Source organism: Poecilia reticulata, chromosome 16 (assembly GCF_904066995.2).
Source record: "Poecilia reticulata chromosome 16, P_reticulata-male-v2, whole genome shotgun sequence".
Taxonomy (NCBI): domain Eukaryota; kingdom Metazoa; phylum Chordata; class Actinopteri; order Cyprinodontiformes; family Poeciliidae; genus Poecilia; species Poecilia reticulata.
Genome location: NC_088845.1, coordinates 4,915,269 through 4,933,345, shown reverse-complemented (window position 1 = coordinate 4,933,345; position 18,077 = coordinate 4,915,269). Strand labels below are relative to the sequence as shown.

Here is an 18,077-nt window from a genome sequence, read left to right as displayed (position 1 = left end):
CAGGTGCAGAAGTCTCATTGAAAGTCATTTGGAAATTATCATTACAGATCACACTTGTAAATTAACCCTGAGTGTCATGAAAGGGACTTGTAAATAATAATGACAAAAAAAATTGTTAATAAAGGTTGTGCAAGAAAATATGAAATTACATGTACTGTCATTTTTGTCCTGCTTTATTGTTATATTTTTTAATGATTCTGTTGAACAACAATGTGTGAATTTTATTGGTTAATTTGCAGTATTTGTTTTATTAGTGCAGAGTTGGAAATAAAACTTTTGCGAGTTTCAAGTTATTTCTGTGATCATTGTTGGTTTGTTGGTCATTAACAGAGAAATATTAATAATTTTTATCCTCCTGTGTTATTTATTTATTGTAGAATTGCTTTAGAATACCTATGATTGTTATATCTGGTTATTTTATGTTTTTCTTCTCCATTTAGTTTTTTCTAAAACTAAACACAATGAACATTTTTGTTGCAACAACAAAAGGTCAGGAAGGTCTCTAAAAATGCTCTGAAGGGCAACAAAGACTTTGATTATCCAGCCAACATTCAGTTCCAGCTGCAGCGGTCTCTGGACCAAAGTGTGGAGGTCAAGTTGAAAATCTGACCTCAAAGAGTTATGGATGAGAGGTCAAGAGTTCACATTGGCTCCTGGAGGTCAGTGACAGTGTGAACTATGAGGAGGAATCCATGAAAGGGTCTTGAACATCGAAGAAGTGCAGAATACAGAATCACAAATGCTATTAGTTTTCAACACATTCGCGAGCCACACTTTATTGTAACTTTTTAAAACAAACAATGTCGTATTATTTCTATTTTGGTATCATTTTTTTGGTCAGAATATTTGAAACGAGAGTTTTATACAGTCCAAACCAATTCAACTAGAATTTAATGTTCAAGTTAATCTGCAAAGCACAATGTTTTGTTACAAAGACCCCAAGTTTCAGTACAATAACAAACTCTGTTTATAAAAAATGTTCTGTTGTTGGAGTATTTTGAAGATAAATACGATCAGAAGAGGTCATCAAAGTTTCAACATGTATCTTCATTAATGTTAATAGTTTTTTTTTATGAACATGTGTATTACTACAGTAAGACATTTATAAGACATTCTTGCTTTTGTACCGGCTGCCTGGTAAGTAGCAGAGTATGGATACATTGACATGCTACACTAGAGTCCTGGTATTTCTAAGAACAATATGGTCACAGCATTGATATGAGTTCCTGTTTGAAGCCAGTGATACATGATATCCACTTTCACCAATCTTAATTGTGCTCCCTTTATGAAATTCCACATTTATAATGTCAACAAACATGTTAGTTCTCACATTTTTGTTTATTGATGGTGTTTGACTTACTTTGCTGCAAAGGGGAGACTGCTTTATGGCATGACAAATAATATCATATTCTGAAAACAATGCAACATCTATAAGAGTTTAATGCCTACAAACTGCAACTCAGGACTTTGTCAGTTTGTAAACGAAATGTGAAACATTTTTAGGAAGCTCTGTTCAAAGACAACTTGTTTTTGGTCACTGTACCAAACAGGATGTCGAATATTAGGTCAAAACTGATGCAATACTGCAAGTTCCACAGAGAACTGAAACTTTTGTTGATGAGTCAGGCAGCTATTTTATTTTTGATTTTATCAGATGGTTTCATTTGTTTTCAGATTATATATTATAGATACATTGGAAATAAATAATGGTTTCAAATAATTATCTTTCTTTTTACATCCTCCCAAATCTGTGATAGTTGGTGTGTTTATAGAGCTGAATAGAGAAACAATTGTTTTTCTCTATATTTGGCTTCAGAGTTTGGCAGGATAAAGTTTAGTTAACCTAAAAGGGTTAAAGTTTTTGTTTGGCAATTTGTGGATTATGTAAAAAAAAAAAGGGAATTTGGGGTTGAGCCAAAAAAGAAAGAGAATAAATAAACATGATTTCAGTTTCAAATTTAACATTTATTCATCTTAATAGAAAACAACAACTTGCATTTGAATCATTAGAAAAGTGCTTGAACAGAGGAACGAAACACATGATCACGAGGGAAAAAAAGAGCATTTATAGGAACTGACTCTCCAACCACATGAAGGGAGGAACTTACACTGCCAGCAATGTTTTCATCTCCTGTCTTGTTTTCGCACAGTGAATCAGAAAAACTCTGCAGTGCAAACAAGTTTATATTGTGTTGTAGTGGTGTCTCAAAGTCCATGTAAGTTTTCCTTGTCCTCCCTTCTTTTCAGCAGTCTTTTGTTCACATAATGGGGTAGCTGGCGAGGTTGGCGATGCCGCACAGGTTACCACGGTTGCGTGCCATCAGGACGTAACCCTTGTTGCCCCAGGTCTCTCCCCAGCTGCCGTGACAACATAAAGAACAGCACATGTTGAAGATCACCAGGGGTGAAGCAGCGTTTCAGTTTATCAGTTTGTCAGAAGAAAACATCAGCTGTCAGGCATCAAATCAGCGGCAGAGGAGCAAACAACGCAGTTTTCATTTAGTTGACACCAGGAGCCACCTGATGCCTTCCAGAAAGCCGAGGAGCCCCACCTGTTCTTGACGATCCAGTACTTCTTTCCTTTGGAGTTCACGCCGTAACCAACTGCAAGCACGGCGTGATTGATGTCCTCTTTGTTGCAGTTGGGGTCGTGGTAAATGCCTGATGATGTCAGAGGTGAGAGACACACAACCTTGAGCTGAAAGTCCACAAAACTTTGCAGTTTCTAAAAATATGTATTTAATTTCTCTTTTAATTTATAAGATGTAAAATATTCCTGGCCTGAGTTCAGTTTTCTCTCCCTCATAAATCAATGATTTACATTAGCCAGACTACATTTAAACCCCAAATTTAAGGAAACAAGTATGAATTTAGTTTAAAAATACTTAAATTAGGTTTTAAAATAAATATTTTCTCAACAAATTACAGACTTCAGAAGTCTTTGTGCTGAACTCCTAGTTAAAAAATGCCTAGTCAGCAGCAGGCACTACTAAGGACTCTAAGTAGCTTCAGGTAAAATGTGTAATAAATTTTCATCATGAAGGAATATAAAGCATAAACTTAAAAATCCACATTTCACACTGATTCTAGTGTGAAGTCTAACTGTTGGTTTTGTGTTTCTTTACTTTCGAAACCTTAAAACCTTTTCCTGAAGTGATGTAAAGATGTAATCTGTCACTGACCTCGTTGGTAGAACTGGAAGGATGGCTGCATGGCGTCGATGCCCACAGACACTGGGCCCACTTTGAAGAGCGCCACTGCCAGCGCACGCTCATCACCTTTTGGCACCTCCTTGTAGCCTTTGCACTGGGCTGCCATGCCGGATGAGTTGTAACGACAGGACTGGTCCTGCAGACGCAAGAAAAGATGAGAAAAGTCCCAACAGGTTTGGTGGAATTTTAACATCGAGAAACACTGCATCTTTATTTTTATTAAAAAGGAAAAATGAGGAACTAGAGCACAAAACAATGTAAAATAGAAGCTAAAACCTAAAACAAAAACTTGAATGGAATAAAATGTCTTCCTGATGATTTTGAACACCTTGTGATATTACATTCAAATGCCCGTCTCACATGACCTGACTGATCACATTCCCACAACTGGAACATTGAACTTTCTCGTAAACAGAAGAGGAAACTTTTTTTTTTTTTTTTTTGGGAAAGTTTCTACCTCGTCACTTCTGCTGAGTCACATCTTGGTCATACTTTAGCTCGTGTTTTACAGAAGAAATGTCTACTTTCTTTATTAATGACATTGTGACACGTGAGCTGATCAGGCAAAAGGAGAACTGGTGATTTTTACAGTTTCATGCTGTGGTTGAAGCTAACACCTAGGTGTTGAACCATTCAAAACCGCCAAAATAAGGGTTTCAAAAACTAAGATAAAGATCAATCAAGTGAGGTTTTCAAGTAAATCCATCCAAAGGTTGCTCATAGGCCTTTAGGGATTTAGTACGTATGGACAAAATCTGAATCTCACTCCGCTTTTAGAACAAACACATAAAAGATAAAGCTTTAATAAATGAGTTTCTCACCTCTCCGACATATGGGTAGACTTCTTCAGAGTCAATACCTCCATTCTGCTGAACATAGTTGAAGGCGTTGGTCATGTATCCGCCTCCACAGCCGTCGTTTTCCGTGACGCAGTCCACCAGGTTCTGAGGGCTGAGGTCGATGAGCTTACCCATCTTCTTGGCCAGCTGGCCCTCAAGTGCCCCGGCAGAACTGAAGGCCCAGCAGGAGCCGCAGGAGCCCTGTCAGGAAGGACATAACCGAGAGCTCAAGGTTAAATTAGTGCTAAAGAAGTAGTTATACCATCTACTGTTCAGGATAATATTACTTACTAATAACAACGAGCAAATTTATACATTTATAACCTTATTATTGTAAAGTCAGCTGAATCAAACACTTCCTGTGCAAGAAATGTTTTAGAAAGTAGGGATTGCATTATAGTGTCTGAACGCTGGAGGGCAGAGTTTGTTAAGAATACGTTTGACTTCAGACGGATTACTGAGACTCTGTGTTTCTGTGGCATCTTTTGTGCATCGTTAAGCGCATGTCTGTGGTACGTATCTAACAATGGAACAGATTTAAGTATACACTTTAAGGTTGGAACTCAAAATTTTGAGAAATGAATGCTTAACCCAGGCAACTAAAAACTCAAAGGAATAATGCTGTTTGAGGTGACTCCAGCACAAAATTGTAAATTTCCACCAATTATTTGACCATGCATTTTTAAGCAGCTTCTCCTCTACACATAGATCTTTATAACAAGCTAGTGCTCTCTATAAAAAGATTTACAGATGTGCAACCAGATTAATTTAGAGCCCTGATCATCTGTTTGATCTCGGTGAAAATTAAAATCGGTTACAATCAAACAAAACATTAGGACATAATAACCGAGTAGCATGAAATCTGCTGAGGGTGAGACATCAGCAGAGCTGTTAGTATGCAGAGGCTGCTGCCGCGATGCTGAATAATTCATGAATAACAGGAAGAAAAAGAGACGCTTAGATCAACCTATTTATGTAGTATCTGCAGGTATGAAACTCAACCACAAGGGGGCGTTGCTACAATGACATTTTTGGTCAGTACGACTCTTAGATGTGAAACTCTTGAAATGAGTTATAGCCTACAAATTAGGGTGGATACGTTTGAATCAAAACAGCAAATTAATAAAAAGCAGATACCAAAAACAATCTTAAAGTTAAACATTAAATTATTTTTTCCCCCTAACAATAAACAAGAAAGGAGATTCATAAGTTTGTCATTTTTGTAATTTTGACATCTCCAGGTGTAAATTGAAATTCATGTCTACAGACATGAAGGACGAGACATGACTTATACATTTTTATAGATTTCTAGAAACAAAGAAGTAAGCTGAAAATTAATCTTCATTTAGCATTATTTTAAGAAAACAATATTCCATCCCAGAGGACTTTTGTAATCCATAAGCATCAAAGAGAAAATGTTCAGCCAGCTGTGGGCTCAGCGTGTCTCTGATGTTCATTAGATAACATGACATCGTTCTGAAGCTGATCTGCCTGTTAGCAGGAATCACAGATGTAAACCAGATTTCACTGTGCGTAGTCCACTTCCTGTTCTGCAGGACAACAGTTTGCATAAATAACCCCAGAGTGTTCAATTCACTCATGATGACTAATTACATTTTATAATCACAGCCTGGTCTTTGTTTCTGAAATCCATTAGCAGTGAACACAGGCTTTTTCCCTGTTACGTGACTGGGCTCTTACTGCGATAATTGCTTTATCCATTATGTTTAGAGTAAATGAAGCTTATATTTTGAAAAATGTATTTCCAGGTATTTCTGAGGGAATTAAATATACTCTTCACTTTCACATCAATTTCAGTATTTCAAAGCTGAAAAGCTGCTTTTGTGTAGAGACATCACTCCAGCCTGCTGATTTGTGTTTTTTTAATGACATTAGAGCTTTTTCATTGCAAGCAACATCTGTCCCATCTCCAATATTATTTTCTCTACATTTAGTTACAAGTAATTATTTGAAGTCTTCTCACTTTGCATTTCTATTTTTTTAAAATGCAACCTCATGAGTTCTCAGGTGATTAATCATTTGCAACAATTGTGTTTCCTTCTTAACTTTCTTCCAAGAAAAGCTCGGGAACGTTGATCTCAATGCTTTTGAAACATTTGCACCACGTTTTATGTAAAAACATACCCATCGTAATTTTTTCATTTCAGATACCTAGAAACATGCTTGTTGCTATGAAAGTCACAAAGCTCTTACAAACACATAGTTTTCACCAGATGAGCACATTGAACATTGATGTTTGGTGATTTATAATCAAACCTTTTCTGTCTACGGTCTGCATACCTCCTTTGGAAACAAAGGTGCAGCTGGTGCATTTCTGCGTCCTCACATGCCTTCAGCGTTTGATCACATGGAAGGTATGTGTTGTTATTCTTTTGGTGCTCACATGCTTTTTGTTGTTCATCATATTTACCAGAATGGCAGCTGTACTTCCCCGTTTTATATCTGTCTATGCTACTGCACTGCAATGTCTCTGCCAACTATTTAGTCGACCAAAACCTTCACTTGGTTGTCTTTAGTGTCACGATCCACTTTAATTAAGACACAGTGAATCTGTCTTTTCTTCCACAGTCTGACAAAAGATAAATGCATCCATTTGTGATTCAAGTGCATCTCCTTGTCTATTGCCCTGCTCTACCGTTTAAACTTGTAGTAATGGAAGACAGCACAGATATTTCATTTTTATCATTTTTAAATTGGTTTATACTGTCATGATCAATGACAGATATCATGATTCATTTCCTCATGATGTGGAAACAGTGCCCTAGTACCAATTCTCTTGCAGCAAGTTTATGGAAAGTATCCCATTGTACTGGACAGGGCATCGGTCTCTTGTAGGTTTATAGAGCTAGACAGTGTGACCCTCCTCTGAAACTGTGAAGAACAGGGGAAAGGGACCTCATTTAAAGGCTGAAGAAGCCAGGGAATGGATCTTAGTATTTACACTTCCACCCAGCAGATTGGTCAAAATTTTACTTTTTACATTTGATTTTGCTCACTAATAAAATGTAAAGGCAAAAGCCATAGGTTACCTCAAAGTGGACGCCCACATATCTTGTAACTGCACAGGTCAGAGGTCCTCAGATGAAATCCAAGTTAGACCTTTTTGTGTTTGGATGTTTTCTTTATTTTGACTAGGGTTTTTTATTGATGGATTAAGATATCATCTACCGTAATGGGAATGTTGCTCCACTTTTTCCAAGTGAAGAAAGAGCAAAATAAGCTCTTAATTTTTCCACCTGTTCTTTCATTATCCAAGGATATCCATGCAAAGGGTAATTAATGACCACAAATTTCCCTAAAATTAAAAATTATATGGGTTTATGCATTAGTCCTATAATTAGTGAACAGTGCAGGGTGTCCAATGACAGCTGGGACATGCTCAAGCAATATTATCCATTTATAAAAAGCAGAGCAATGATGGAGTTTTTCTGCAAAATTCCATATTCCCATATTTAGCTTCTTTTATGTTTAATGAGCAATCTTTTGTAGCTTTAAATATTTACTCAGAGAGACTCTTCATGGTCCTTAAAATACAGAAAGTGGGGTGCTTCTTTGGAAATAACTTTCAGAATAAAAGAAGTCAATCTGAAAGAGAATCATTGTTGTTTTTTTTTTGTTTTTCTGACCTGGTTTTTAACCGGGGTCACCATGCCCTTCTTGCGGTAGTCGACAGATTTGGGAAGCTTGGACACAGACTCATCAAATGCCATGGTGAAGCTGCGCTCATGATCCATTGGAACCAATAGGCCAGTCATTTTCTCTGCCACTTCCTCAGATGTCTGCAGGAACACAAAAATGCCTAATAGTTACATTGTTCATGTTTCAAAGATAAAAGTGCTGCAGATGACACTTAATCAAAGAGTGTTCCTCAAAGTGTTAGTTTTTATTACCAGGGAAAGAAAGGTTGCAGTTGATCAGACTCAAGCAGTTTACTGTGCCATCTCAACAATAAATGATTTCTCTGTTTCTTGAAAGAATATATAATAAGAAAAATGTTTAAGGACTTAAACTTAATAATAGCAGAGGGATTCATTTTAAGATTTATGACAAGTACAAGAGAGAGACAGAGGAATGGATTCAGCAAGGTGACAGAGGATGAAAAGGTATTTATGAAGATATGGCTTAACACAGGTTACCATGAATGAAATGTCATTTTTCTCAACACCAATGTCGAAACAAGATAAACCCCTAGAGTGTGTAAGGGGAATTAAAAAGAAAAAAAAAGAACAGCACGGGGGATATTATGTGATTTCTGGTTTTGTATTTGGCTGTCAAAACACACAGCTGGTTACTTGGTATTCAGTGATTATGTTTTCCTTTCATTCCTATCGGTTTTATGCTGAGATTTCAGCCCAGCTCCATTTAAAAACAGGCAGGAGGAAGGAACACAGCCATCTGTTGAGCTCCTTCGTTTAATTTAATGTCTTCTAGTCAAAATGAAAATATGAAGGTATCGTTCATTTTCAGCCACCTGTTTAAACAAAAACATAAATGAATCCTTAATCTAGAATTTGGATGTACATGATTTCCCTCCAACAAATGAGTCCAAAGTCTGGCATGCTGCACTTAATGAACTCTGCTTTTCAATCAGTTTCTGATTAACAACATGTAGTAGAAGGAAGACAGTTTTGCACAGGCACTGCATCGCCTATGGAAGATTTCAGACAGTTTAGCATTTGCTGCAACATACAGGCAGTAGGACAAAAAACTGGCTGTTGGATATGGTGTATACAAAAAGAAATGCTGAAGAACTAATGTTTGAAATATTTACCATTATTTTATGGTTTCAAGTAAAAAAAAATCTCCTCCACCACCTTTCTGTGACTAATATTGCAACATAATCAGTTTAATCTAAAGTTAAGCCAATCTGCAAAAGTTTTTAATTTGTTTTTTTTTTTTACATAAAAAAGTAATTGACATGAATGAATTTCAAAAGGTACAATATAAATTACAAAATATGCCAGAGTTAACCATACAGCCTAGTTTTCATCTATAGTGTCATCGGGTCAATATAAATACAGTACACTAACACACAAGCAATCTAACATTTTTTTTTATAAAAAAAGAATAAAAATAATACTAAATAAATAAAACAAACATGAATGCCTCAGCTTTGAGTGTTTTCTAACTCTGCAGCAAAGACCAGATAATTACCTGACCCGATCTCATACGACACTAAGCACTGATCGAGATTCACTCCCCTCTGCATGCTAAAGGCTTGGAGTGGCTCCAAATGATTAGTCCAACATACAGTTTGATTAATTTGGCTAATAATTAATTAGTCACTTGGAGATACTCATATAATGAGTTTAGATCGCTAACGTTACAGCCCAAGATGGTGTGATGGTCATTAGAGAAAAACATTAGTGACATCACTGCAGAAGTAACAGGAAATTGTACTTTTAATGTTAACTTCTTTCTTCTAAAAAATATAATCACTAGGTTGCATCTAGTGTGGCAGGTCTATTGTAATGAACCGAGCCTAAAATGTGGTGGATAAAAAATAATGTGTTCTAACAATAACAGGAACACTAAATGTCAAAGAATTGTTCGACATGCAGTTCTGGATTTAAAAAAAAATGCAGACAGTGGTGCATCACATATGACCACAAAAAGGAGAAAAGAAGAATAAATATGTATGTTTTTCTAATAAAACACTGGAACAAAAATATATACAGTATACAATTTATTGAGATGTGGATCTGTAATGTACTTTAACCTAACTCTACATAGATGGAGAAAGAATAAACATAGCATTAGCATACCATGTCTCCCAGGTGGTTCATCTCCAGCTCGTAGGAGTGCATGCCCAGTGCTGCTTCCTGGTTGTGAGCCTCAATCATTCGCATATTCTTTTCCCAGATGGCTCTGCGGATCCCTTCTTCATCCTGAGTCAAACAAAGACAGCTTTCAGGTCCTGATGTCAGTTCAAAAGGCAAAACTGCACTCATCCTCTGCAGCCTCATAAAGAAATTCCTTTTAAAGCATCATTTTCTCCTGAGTTCTTAGTTTTTCAAGCATTATTATTAGACATATTTAAAATGCTTAATGGGAAAGACAGTATCAACTTAATTTTTCATCAACTAATTACATTTTAGCGTGAACGTTCGCATTTGAAAAAATGAAATTAATTCTTTTGAGCTTTATTGTTAATAAAATCAGAAGAAAAAAAACATGTTTTAGTTATAAAGAAAAATGTTGCAAAGCAAGCTAAGTTATCAAGGACTAAATCACAATAGATGTACACATTCCCATTTTTCAAGACTGAATAGCAACTAACTTATAACACCTGCAGGCTGTGAATCCATTACTTGGTGACTGCATAAAACCAGCAACCAGGCTGTGTATGGGAGAGAGATGCTCTGTGAAAAGCTGACCTACATACAGCGAGAACTCTCTGTCATTGCTACATATGGAAATGGTAGCACAAATAATACTTTACATTTTATTTAGAACAATGTATGTAAGAAAAAAACAACAAAAAAACATTTCCAACTCTTCTTCAACTCTTGCAAGCAAGAGCCAATTAATTTTGCTGCAGATGTATTTCCTTGGAAGTAAAAAAAAGGATAGTGTAAAAATGATAGAAGAAAAAAGATTACATTTGTTATTCCCCATCTGTATAAAGACCTGACAGCTGATGCAAACCAATCTGGGCAAACAGGGCAAATTTCATTATAATTAGCATGCTGAACAGAAGAAAAAAGCTTGGCTGTATTGCAGCCTAATTTCATTAATTAGGACAATTTAGCCAGTGATGTACCCAGTAATTTTCTTTTAAACAGTTGTTTTATTCAGAATTAGTCCGTTTATTATGTCAAAACTCCATATTTACATTTAGCCATATGTCTGAGGGACCAAATGTGGCCAACAGGCTTTGGGCTGTGGTGCAGCTGCTAAACATCACCTTTCTCTCTGCTTAGGCATTTTGAAAAGGTGATGATGAGGAATTGGAGACACTGACTGAGGAGCAAACTCACCAGTTAAGCTATTTGCTTTTCACCAACCTCTCTGACTCTTGTTTATGAGAAAAATGGACAACAAACATGCTGGTTTAGCCCAATGAAATTAATTTTACATGACTTCTTTCAACTACATAATGTGGTATGCTTTAATGTGGAGACCGAACTTCAGTGAATGACATTCCTGTAGGAACAGTTTGGACAAATTGTAGCAGTAAAGAACTGATCTCGAGAACGTTTTCAAGGAATGCTAATTAAAAACATCTGTCTACAACATAAAATATCTGTCTGCATAACATCAGTTAAAGTAGTATAAAAGTCACGCTCATATCCTCTAATGAAAAACAAGACTGAGTGGCACAGCAAACATGCATCTTCACACTCGAATACAGTGTGGATGCTAACACACTCTACAGCTGCAGAGAGCTGACCTCTAGCCGGAGGTGAAGCACAAACAGGGACGACAGATGCTCTGCAAGCACTGTCGAAATAAATTTGGAGTCAGCTGTGGTTTAACACCAACTAACTCATATTCTCTTCCATCTTCACAGCCAATAACTTAAAAATGATTTTTAAAAATTCAATGTGACAGAGGAGTGAAAATTTAGCAGAACAGACACGTTTTAAAAAAGGGGGTCAGAAAATAAGTCAGAGGTGATGGAGGTTTCCTCTGTTGGGAATTTCTGACTCTTGCTCTTATGCTTCCCCATCAGAGTCAAGATGACCCAAATTAATAAAAGCTATTCAGTAAATGGGCTAATTGGATTTTCCCTCATGATTTCAGCTGATGGAAGAATGATTATTATGAATCTAAAATGATTGGGATTTTAATCTGACAAAGATGACACATTTTACTAACTTGTTTCTTGTCTTTCATCATTATCTAAGTCATTTCTGAATGCAGTGGCTGGAATAAAAAATAAAAGCGATCAGAATGGTCAATTCTCACTCTGCATGTCCTCTTTTTCTTCTGATTCTTTTTGTTTCAAACAAACATCCCTGGTCTTACATTCCTCACTTCCCCAGAAGACTTTTTTCTTTCTTTCAGCACTTACAGCCAGGAGTTGTTATCTACCCCATTTAAACCCCACAAGTCAGTTACTATTAATGAACAAAGGCGTCCTGTGGTGAATAAGCGTTCTCTATTACAATTGCCTTATAAATACTGCAATCCACATGTTTGGCCTGAGAGGATAAACTTGACTGTGTTGTCAACAGTAAAAGGTTAATATTGATATTAACATAATAAATTATATTTTTGGTAATACAAGGACCCAAAGAGGTTGCAGGGGGTGCTCATGTCACCCCCCACAAGATGCCTCCCTGGGTGATTGTCCATGTCGCCCATATCAGAAGCTGCCACTGGCTTCAGTGGCAGATAAGCATTGTGTGATATGGAGTTTGTTTTAGCAGCCACTCACCAAACCATTGTACTCTCTCTGATGTATCGTCTTCCATTGCTCCCACTGAGCATCCAGAAAGGTTTCATCCATGTGGCTCAGTGCTGAGACAGCCAGCAGCAACACACACACACACGACAACATCCTGAAAATAAAATAAACAACAATAATAATCACACCCAGATTTAATAACTACGTGCTTTTTGGCCAGTTGGTATTATTTTCATCCCATTATTTGGCAATACATGTATTTGCAATTATAATTTACTTAATTCATTGCATCTGTGAAGAACGGTAATTGTTTGAGTAAAACAAAAAGCCCCCAACCATCACCTGGCTCTTTTCCAAACTTTCTTCTGGTTTCAATTTCCGGGTTTCAGTCATGTGCTGATGACTAGACAGTGAACAATGTGCAAGTGCTTATACTTTTTTTCTGTTAGGAAAACTTTATACAAGCTGTGGGTGAAAGCAGCCTGAAGTTTGCTTCAAGTAAGTAGACAGGTAACTTTGAAAGAAAAACAACATTCTCTCCCTGATTGTATATCGAAAAGGCAGAACAAAAGGACAAAGAATCCAACTCATGATGTGAAAAAGCTTATTTTTTAACCAACATGTATTTATCTTAGAGACTTCTCAGCCCTTCCAGCTCTCTGCTTTCACTTCATCAAGTCTCTTTTTTTTGAAACTGTGCATCTAGTCTGCATTTGTTCACAGTTAAAGGCCAGCAACTTCCTGGGGCTTTTATTCTAAACAGCAGGAACCAACTTGTTTCCTTTTGTTTTGAAGAAGTGCATGGCTATACATCGTCTGCTTCCTACACACATTGATTATACATGCAGAGCTATAGCTTCACCTTTGTGGTGATCTGATAGAGAGCTTTGCCTAAAAAGCAAATGTGCATTTAATTACCGTTGTGGGCGCTGTGTTTCTGCATGAGTCACACAGATAGTCCTCTCGAGGGTTCTTTTATGTTGTAGAAATTAACTTATTTCACATGGATTATTTATATATTTAAATATACAGTGTCTAGCTGCAATTGAAAGAACTAAGTTTAGCTTCATTTCACACCAGAGCCTGTTTTACTACACCAGTCGGTCAGCTTTTAGTAGGTTACAAAACATCTGTGCTTTCAGATTGCTTAAAGCCTTTTCTGACACGAGCCCTGCTCAACACAAAGGCTTGACAAAAGTAAACATGAGTCGATCCATAATAAGCAGACTTACCTCGGGCTCAGAAGTCTGAAAAGTTTCGAGAAGTCTTCTTGGTGTGAAGTTCTGTGCCTATGTAGTTAAAGTAGGTCACTGTGCGAGTTTATATTGGCAGGATTTTAAGGAAGTAAAATGGGAACTCCATGTCTGGGGAGGAGTTTTTTTCTCTGTTTTTCCATACAGGGAAGCTACATCTGGTTTTCCTGAAAGAGCAGAGTGATGTCAAGTTTCAAGTTACACTGGAATGTCCAAAACTTTACAAAGACGACTGAATTGCTGCAAATTCTGTGCTGCTGCATGAAAAGCCCATGAATACCAATAAATTACATTCATATTAATTATCTTTGTCTTAATGAGAATATATAATTAGGGAATTTGTGACTATAAAGGGCAATAATCTAACTGATTGAGGAAATGGGTCAGATCGTGTAAGTATTTTGAGCTTGTAATGAAATATAATTTATTCTTGTGGCTTTTATAACAAGTTCCACCACTAAAAGTACAGTCTTTCAAAATAATCACAAAAGGACTCAATTGTTTTTCCATTTTGAATCAGAAGCTAAAATTTCAAAGCTTCTGGTTATAAAATGAACATAAATGTGTCAGAAGTCAGAGGGAAAGTTCTGACACCACCAAACTCAACACATCAAATACTCTGTCCAAACTCCTGGGATGCATGTTAAAACACCGAAAGTACCACAGCTTGTACTGCTGACAGCTGTTTCCCTGCGATAAATATTTGAGGTGAATTTAGAAGGATGAAAAATGTTTTTTGTTACAAATGTTCAAATTTTACCATAGAGCAGTTCAGAGAATGAACAAATTTACTATGCTAAGAAAATCTGCATAATTTCAGATTCAGACTCTAAAGTTTGACCATGAACATTAGCACTATTATCAAATATGAAGGTCTTTACGTTGAAGGTTTCTGTTTGTTATTTTAAATTGGATATTTTTATGTGGAAGCAATGTATGCTGAAATAACCTTTGATGAAAGAAAATGAAGCAGTGTCCATCCTGAAAACAATTTCTTAAAATGCTTGCTAAAGATTGTAAAAAATAATATACATGCTGGTATTTCATTTTATGTTTATTTATAAACAGTCACATTTTAACCTTATTTCAGACAAATCCAAATAAAGGTCATGGCAACATGGCACAAAAGAATTACTCATATAAACACCTGAAGTAAATAAATTCCCACAGCATTGCCTAAATAGATACCATATTCATATTGCATGTCTTCCTGCTGTCTGGTGGTGAAGTACTTCCTTGTCCTGCAAGTCATGTGTGTATATATGAATGTGTCGTGTGACTTCTATTGTCATACAGCAGACCAGAACATCTAGTCACCAATCTAAAAATAAGAACATCCCCTATGCCTCATATGTCCAGTGATACATGACTGTTTTGCCACTGGTTCATTTTGCATGCAATCACTCCTCTATTAGCAAATATAGCAGCTTAAATGGAACAGCTTCAGTATGCAAGCATTATCATTACACTTCCACTTTGAAAAACAAAATCATAAATGTATTATTATTCATAAGATTTTTCTTTTGGATTGACATTGCATCTCATATCTGATTTCATGTCTGATGTTTAGTCTGTCATCAGGCATTTTGAATATTCGGCTTAATTTTTATAGCTGTTTATGATTCATATAAATACAATGAATGCAGCTACAGTAAACATATTCAATTTATTTAATGAATGCATGTGATGATCTTTTTGATGCTTAAGCTCCAAAGAAACAAAGACAGAAAAAATAGGAAGTCTTCCCTTAGATCAATCTGAATCGTTTCTGTTTTAATCTACATACACTAAGCTGATAATACACAGACATATTTCAAAACCTTTATAATTAAAATACTGCCCTTTTGTTGTCCTTTGCACAACACCAGAATACAAAAAGCTGCTTTGTTTTTATCGTTCTTCCTCCCATTCCCACTGAAGCAATGCTCATGACCAGATGCTCATTAATCATTAGGAAAAACTTCAATTTCAGCATTTTTCCTTTTTCACTTTATAAAATATGCTTGGATTGGTGCATCAACACTTGGGATTAATTAATAAACTGATCCTCAAACTACTAACGTGCTGCATTTGATTGGCATGCAGTATGTTGATGCTAGACTAGAGCCCATCCTATCTTTGCACATTGAACATATTGTACTTAAATGTGTCAAATTATTTTTGTCTGGATGAATCACTTAGTACTGATGAATCACAACTGATCGAATGGAAAACAGTTCAAACTGAAAAATACAATATTTATGTAAAATAACCATTGAACATTATGATATAAATGATCTGTTTTTTTGTGTCTTAATCATTTTCTTGTAGTTAATATTTAACAGGCCTTATCATATTCACTTCATTTCTGGTTGTTACTTATTATCAAGTTTCTCTTGCTCAAGACCGGTAAGTTTTCTTCTTTTATCAAAACATTCACACTGCCTTCATGAAGTGGCTGTCTGTACATTTACTGCACACTTCATAACAAATTACCTCTTAATTTAGCAGTGCTAGAAGCCAGTCATCTGGTACATTTTTGTAATTATCTCAATGCTCACAAAACACAAAGGGAAGTAACTCCATGCTTAGACATTTTTCCATCACCTAAATCCCCAACAGGTTCTTTATAAGCATTTATAGTTAAATGAATCTCACCCATGGATATGAAAGAGGAAAGTAAGTCCATCAGTAAACTAATTAATTTGTTTTATTTTCAGAGTTTTATGATTTTATTTAATTGTTTCACATGTAAGTCAGGCTGAATATAAATGTTTCTAACTTTTGCCTGAATTTGGTATTTAGCTAATCATTGTCAATAAGCTTGAAGGACTACTTTACTTCCAGATACACTAACATTGATGCAAGTTTTAGGGCTTTACCAGGCTTGGTTTTCCATCTGACCAAGGAGGCTCCAAAGAGCAGCTGCAGTACTAAACCTAATGTAAGTCTAAAAATGGTTTCACAAAATCCAAAGGAACAAATATCTATTCAATACTAGGAATATGAAAAATTGCTTTCTGGAAAATATATTTGCAATTAAACCCAATAACCAATTTAAAAGTGAGTGTGAAAATAATGCATTTGGCAATCAGCGAAAAAAATTAGCGTCTGCTGCAAGGTTGATGGAGAGTTCTTAAGATAAAATGCTGTATGTTCTTTCTCATGTAATGGAAGCATATTTGTTGGCAATTCTAAGTCAGAAAGGTTTGTTGGGTGGCATCTGACATCAAACAACATGGTGCTGAAAATTGTATTAATTATTTAACTTTTAGTAATATCTTGTGATTTTTTATTTTTGGTGGTGTTTTCAAGGGAAGTAGCATGCAAATTAGATGTTTTAATAAAGAGAAAACAATTGTAAAAACTGACCGATGATCACTTGCTGCCTTTCATACTAAATTAATAACTTTACTCTGTTTATTAGACATTATACCTGCTTCCTTTCCATTTTACATCTTGCTTCAATTGAAAGGAAAAGGAAAATCACAAAAAATAAATTATCAGTATGTTCATAACATTTGAAAAAGGACCTGCGATAATTTGGAGTGTGAAGTTGCAGGCTCTCAAATTTTCCACTTATTCAAAATAAAGGTTTCATAATGCCGCTAAAGTGTAGTATATGGCAGTGAATTTTTCTGAAACAAGTCAAGAAAATATCATTCAAATTCCTCTCCGTCTATTTCCTGTCTTCTGCTCCTTGAGGTCAGTCACAACCTTGGGTGCTGTGCTGAGATCTCTGTTGTGCTAAGATCTTTGTTGTGTTAAGTGCAGAGCAGGCGAGCAGCTTCAGGCGCTGGCTTTCATCACTGACAGCTCTCTATCTATCTGAGCGCCTTTTTTTTCCCTTCCATTTTTTTTACAGCCCCGCTGGCTTTCTCTGGGCTGGAAAGTGCATCCTAAGCTGCTTTAAGACTCTTCCTTCAGATTCCTCTTTGGCCACTTTAGATAATGAAACTTATGAAAGGTATTGTCTCTAAACTGATCTATCATCCGGCTTCCCCGTCTTGGCTCAAGCAGACGTCACCCAGAGGGTCATGACCTGAGTGTTAAATTATGTATGGGGAGATAGATTTATTTTCCAATAATCCTCAGTGCTATGTGCTCAGGTTTTAGAATATATTTCCATGATGGAAGTATTTTGTCTCCAGTGTGATCACTGGCAGCCTGAGCCTCGCTGTTGTCATAAATAATGGGGAATTAAAGCCCTTGCTTTGCAAAGAATAATTTGTAGAGTGTTTCTTTCTATATAGGCAAAAGCTGCCACAAATGTGGAAGCAGTTCAACTCCCAGAGTTCTCCGGTTGATAAACTCGCTGACTCAGACGTCATGGGGTCTCAGTTTCCTGCTATTACAAAACCAATTTGGCACTGTGAGAATAGGCAGGAAAACCTTACATCACTGCAGTGAGGCACCACAG

At 36.3% G+C, this 18,077-nt stretch overlaps 1 protein-coding gene across 1 annotated transcript; it reads right to left on the bottom strand.

Annotated features, from left to right (window-relative positions):
• Positions 1-1,944: 1,944 nt before the first annotated feature.
• ctsk (cathepsin K) lies at positions 1,945-13,797 on the bottom strand. Its single transcript, XM_008430873.2, has 8 exons — positions 13,658-13,797; positions 12,456-12,579; positions 9,838-9,960; positions 7,699-7,851; positions 4,034-4,252; positions 3,183-3,348; positions 2,553-2,661; positions 1,945-2,358 (listed from the first exon to the last, which is right to left on the bottom strand). Exons 2-8 carry the CDS (start codon positions 12,576-12,578, stop codon positions 2,259-2,261), a joined length of 993 nt encoding a protein of 330 aa, XP_008429095.1. The 5' UTR covers position 12,579; positions 13,658-13,797; the 3' UTR covers positions 1,945-2,258.
• Positions 13,798-18,077: the final 4,280 nt, after the last annotated feature.

What these genes read in the sequence shown, in the direction of transcription:
- ctsk (XM_008430873.2), bottom strand. Translation starts at nt 12,578, where the DNA reads ATGTTGTCGTGTGTGTGTGTGTTGCTGCTGGCTGTCTCAGCACTGAGC. An exon ending in AGAGAGAGTACAATGGTTTG is followed by an intron (nt 9,961 to 12,455) that starts GTGAGTGGCTGC and finishes TGTTTGACTCAG; the next exon opens with GATGAAGAAGGGATCCGCAG. An exon ending in TACTGGATCGTCAAGAACAG is followed by an intron (nt 2,359 to 2,552) that starts GTGGGGCTCCTC and finishes TTGTCACGGCAG; the next exon opens with CTGGGGAGAGACCTGGGGCA.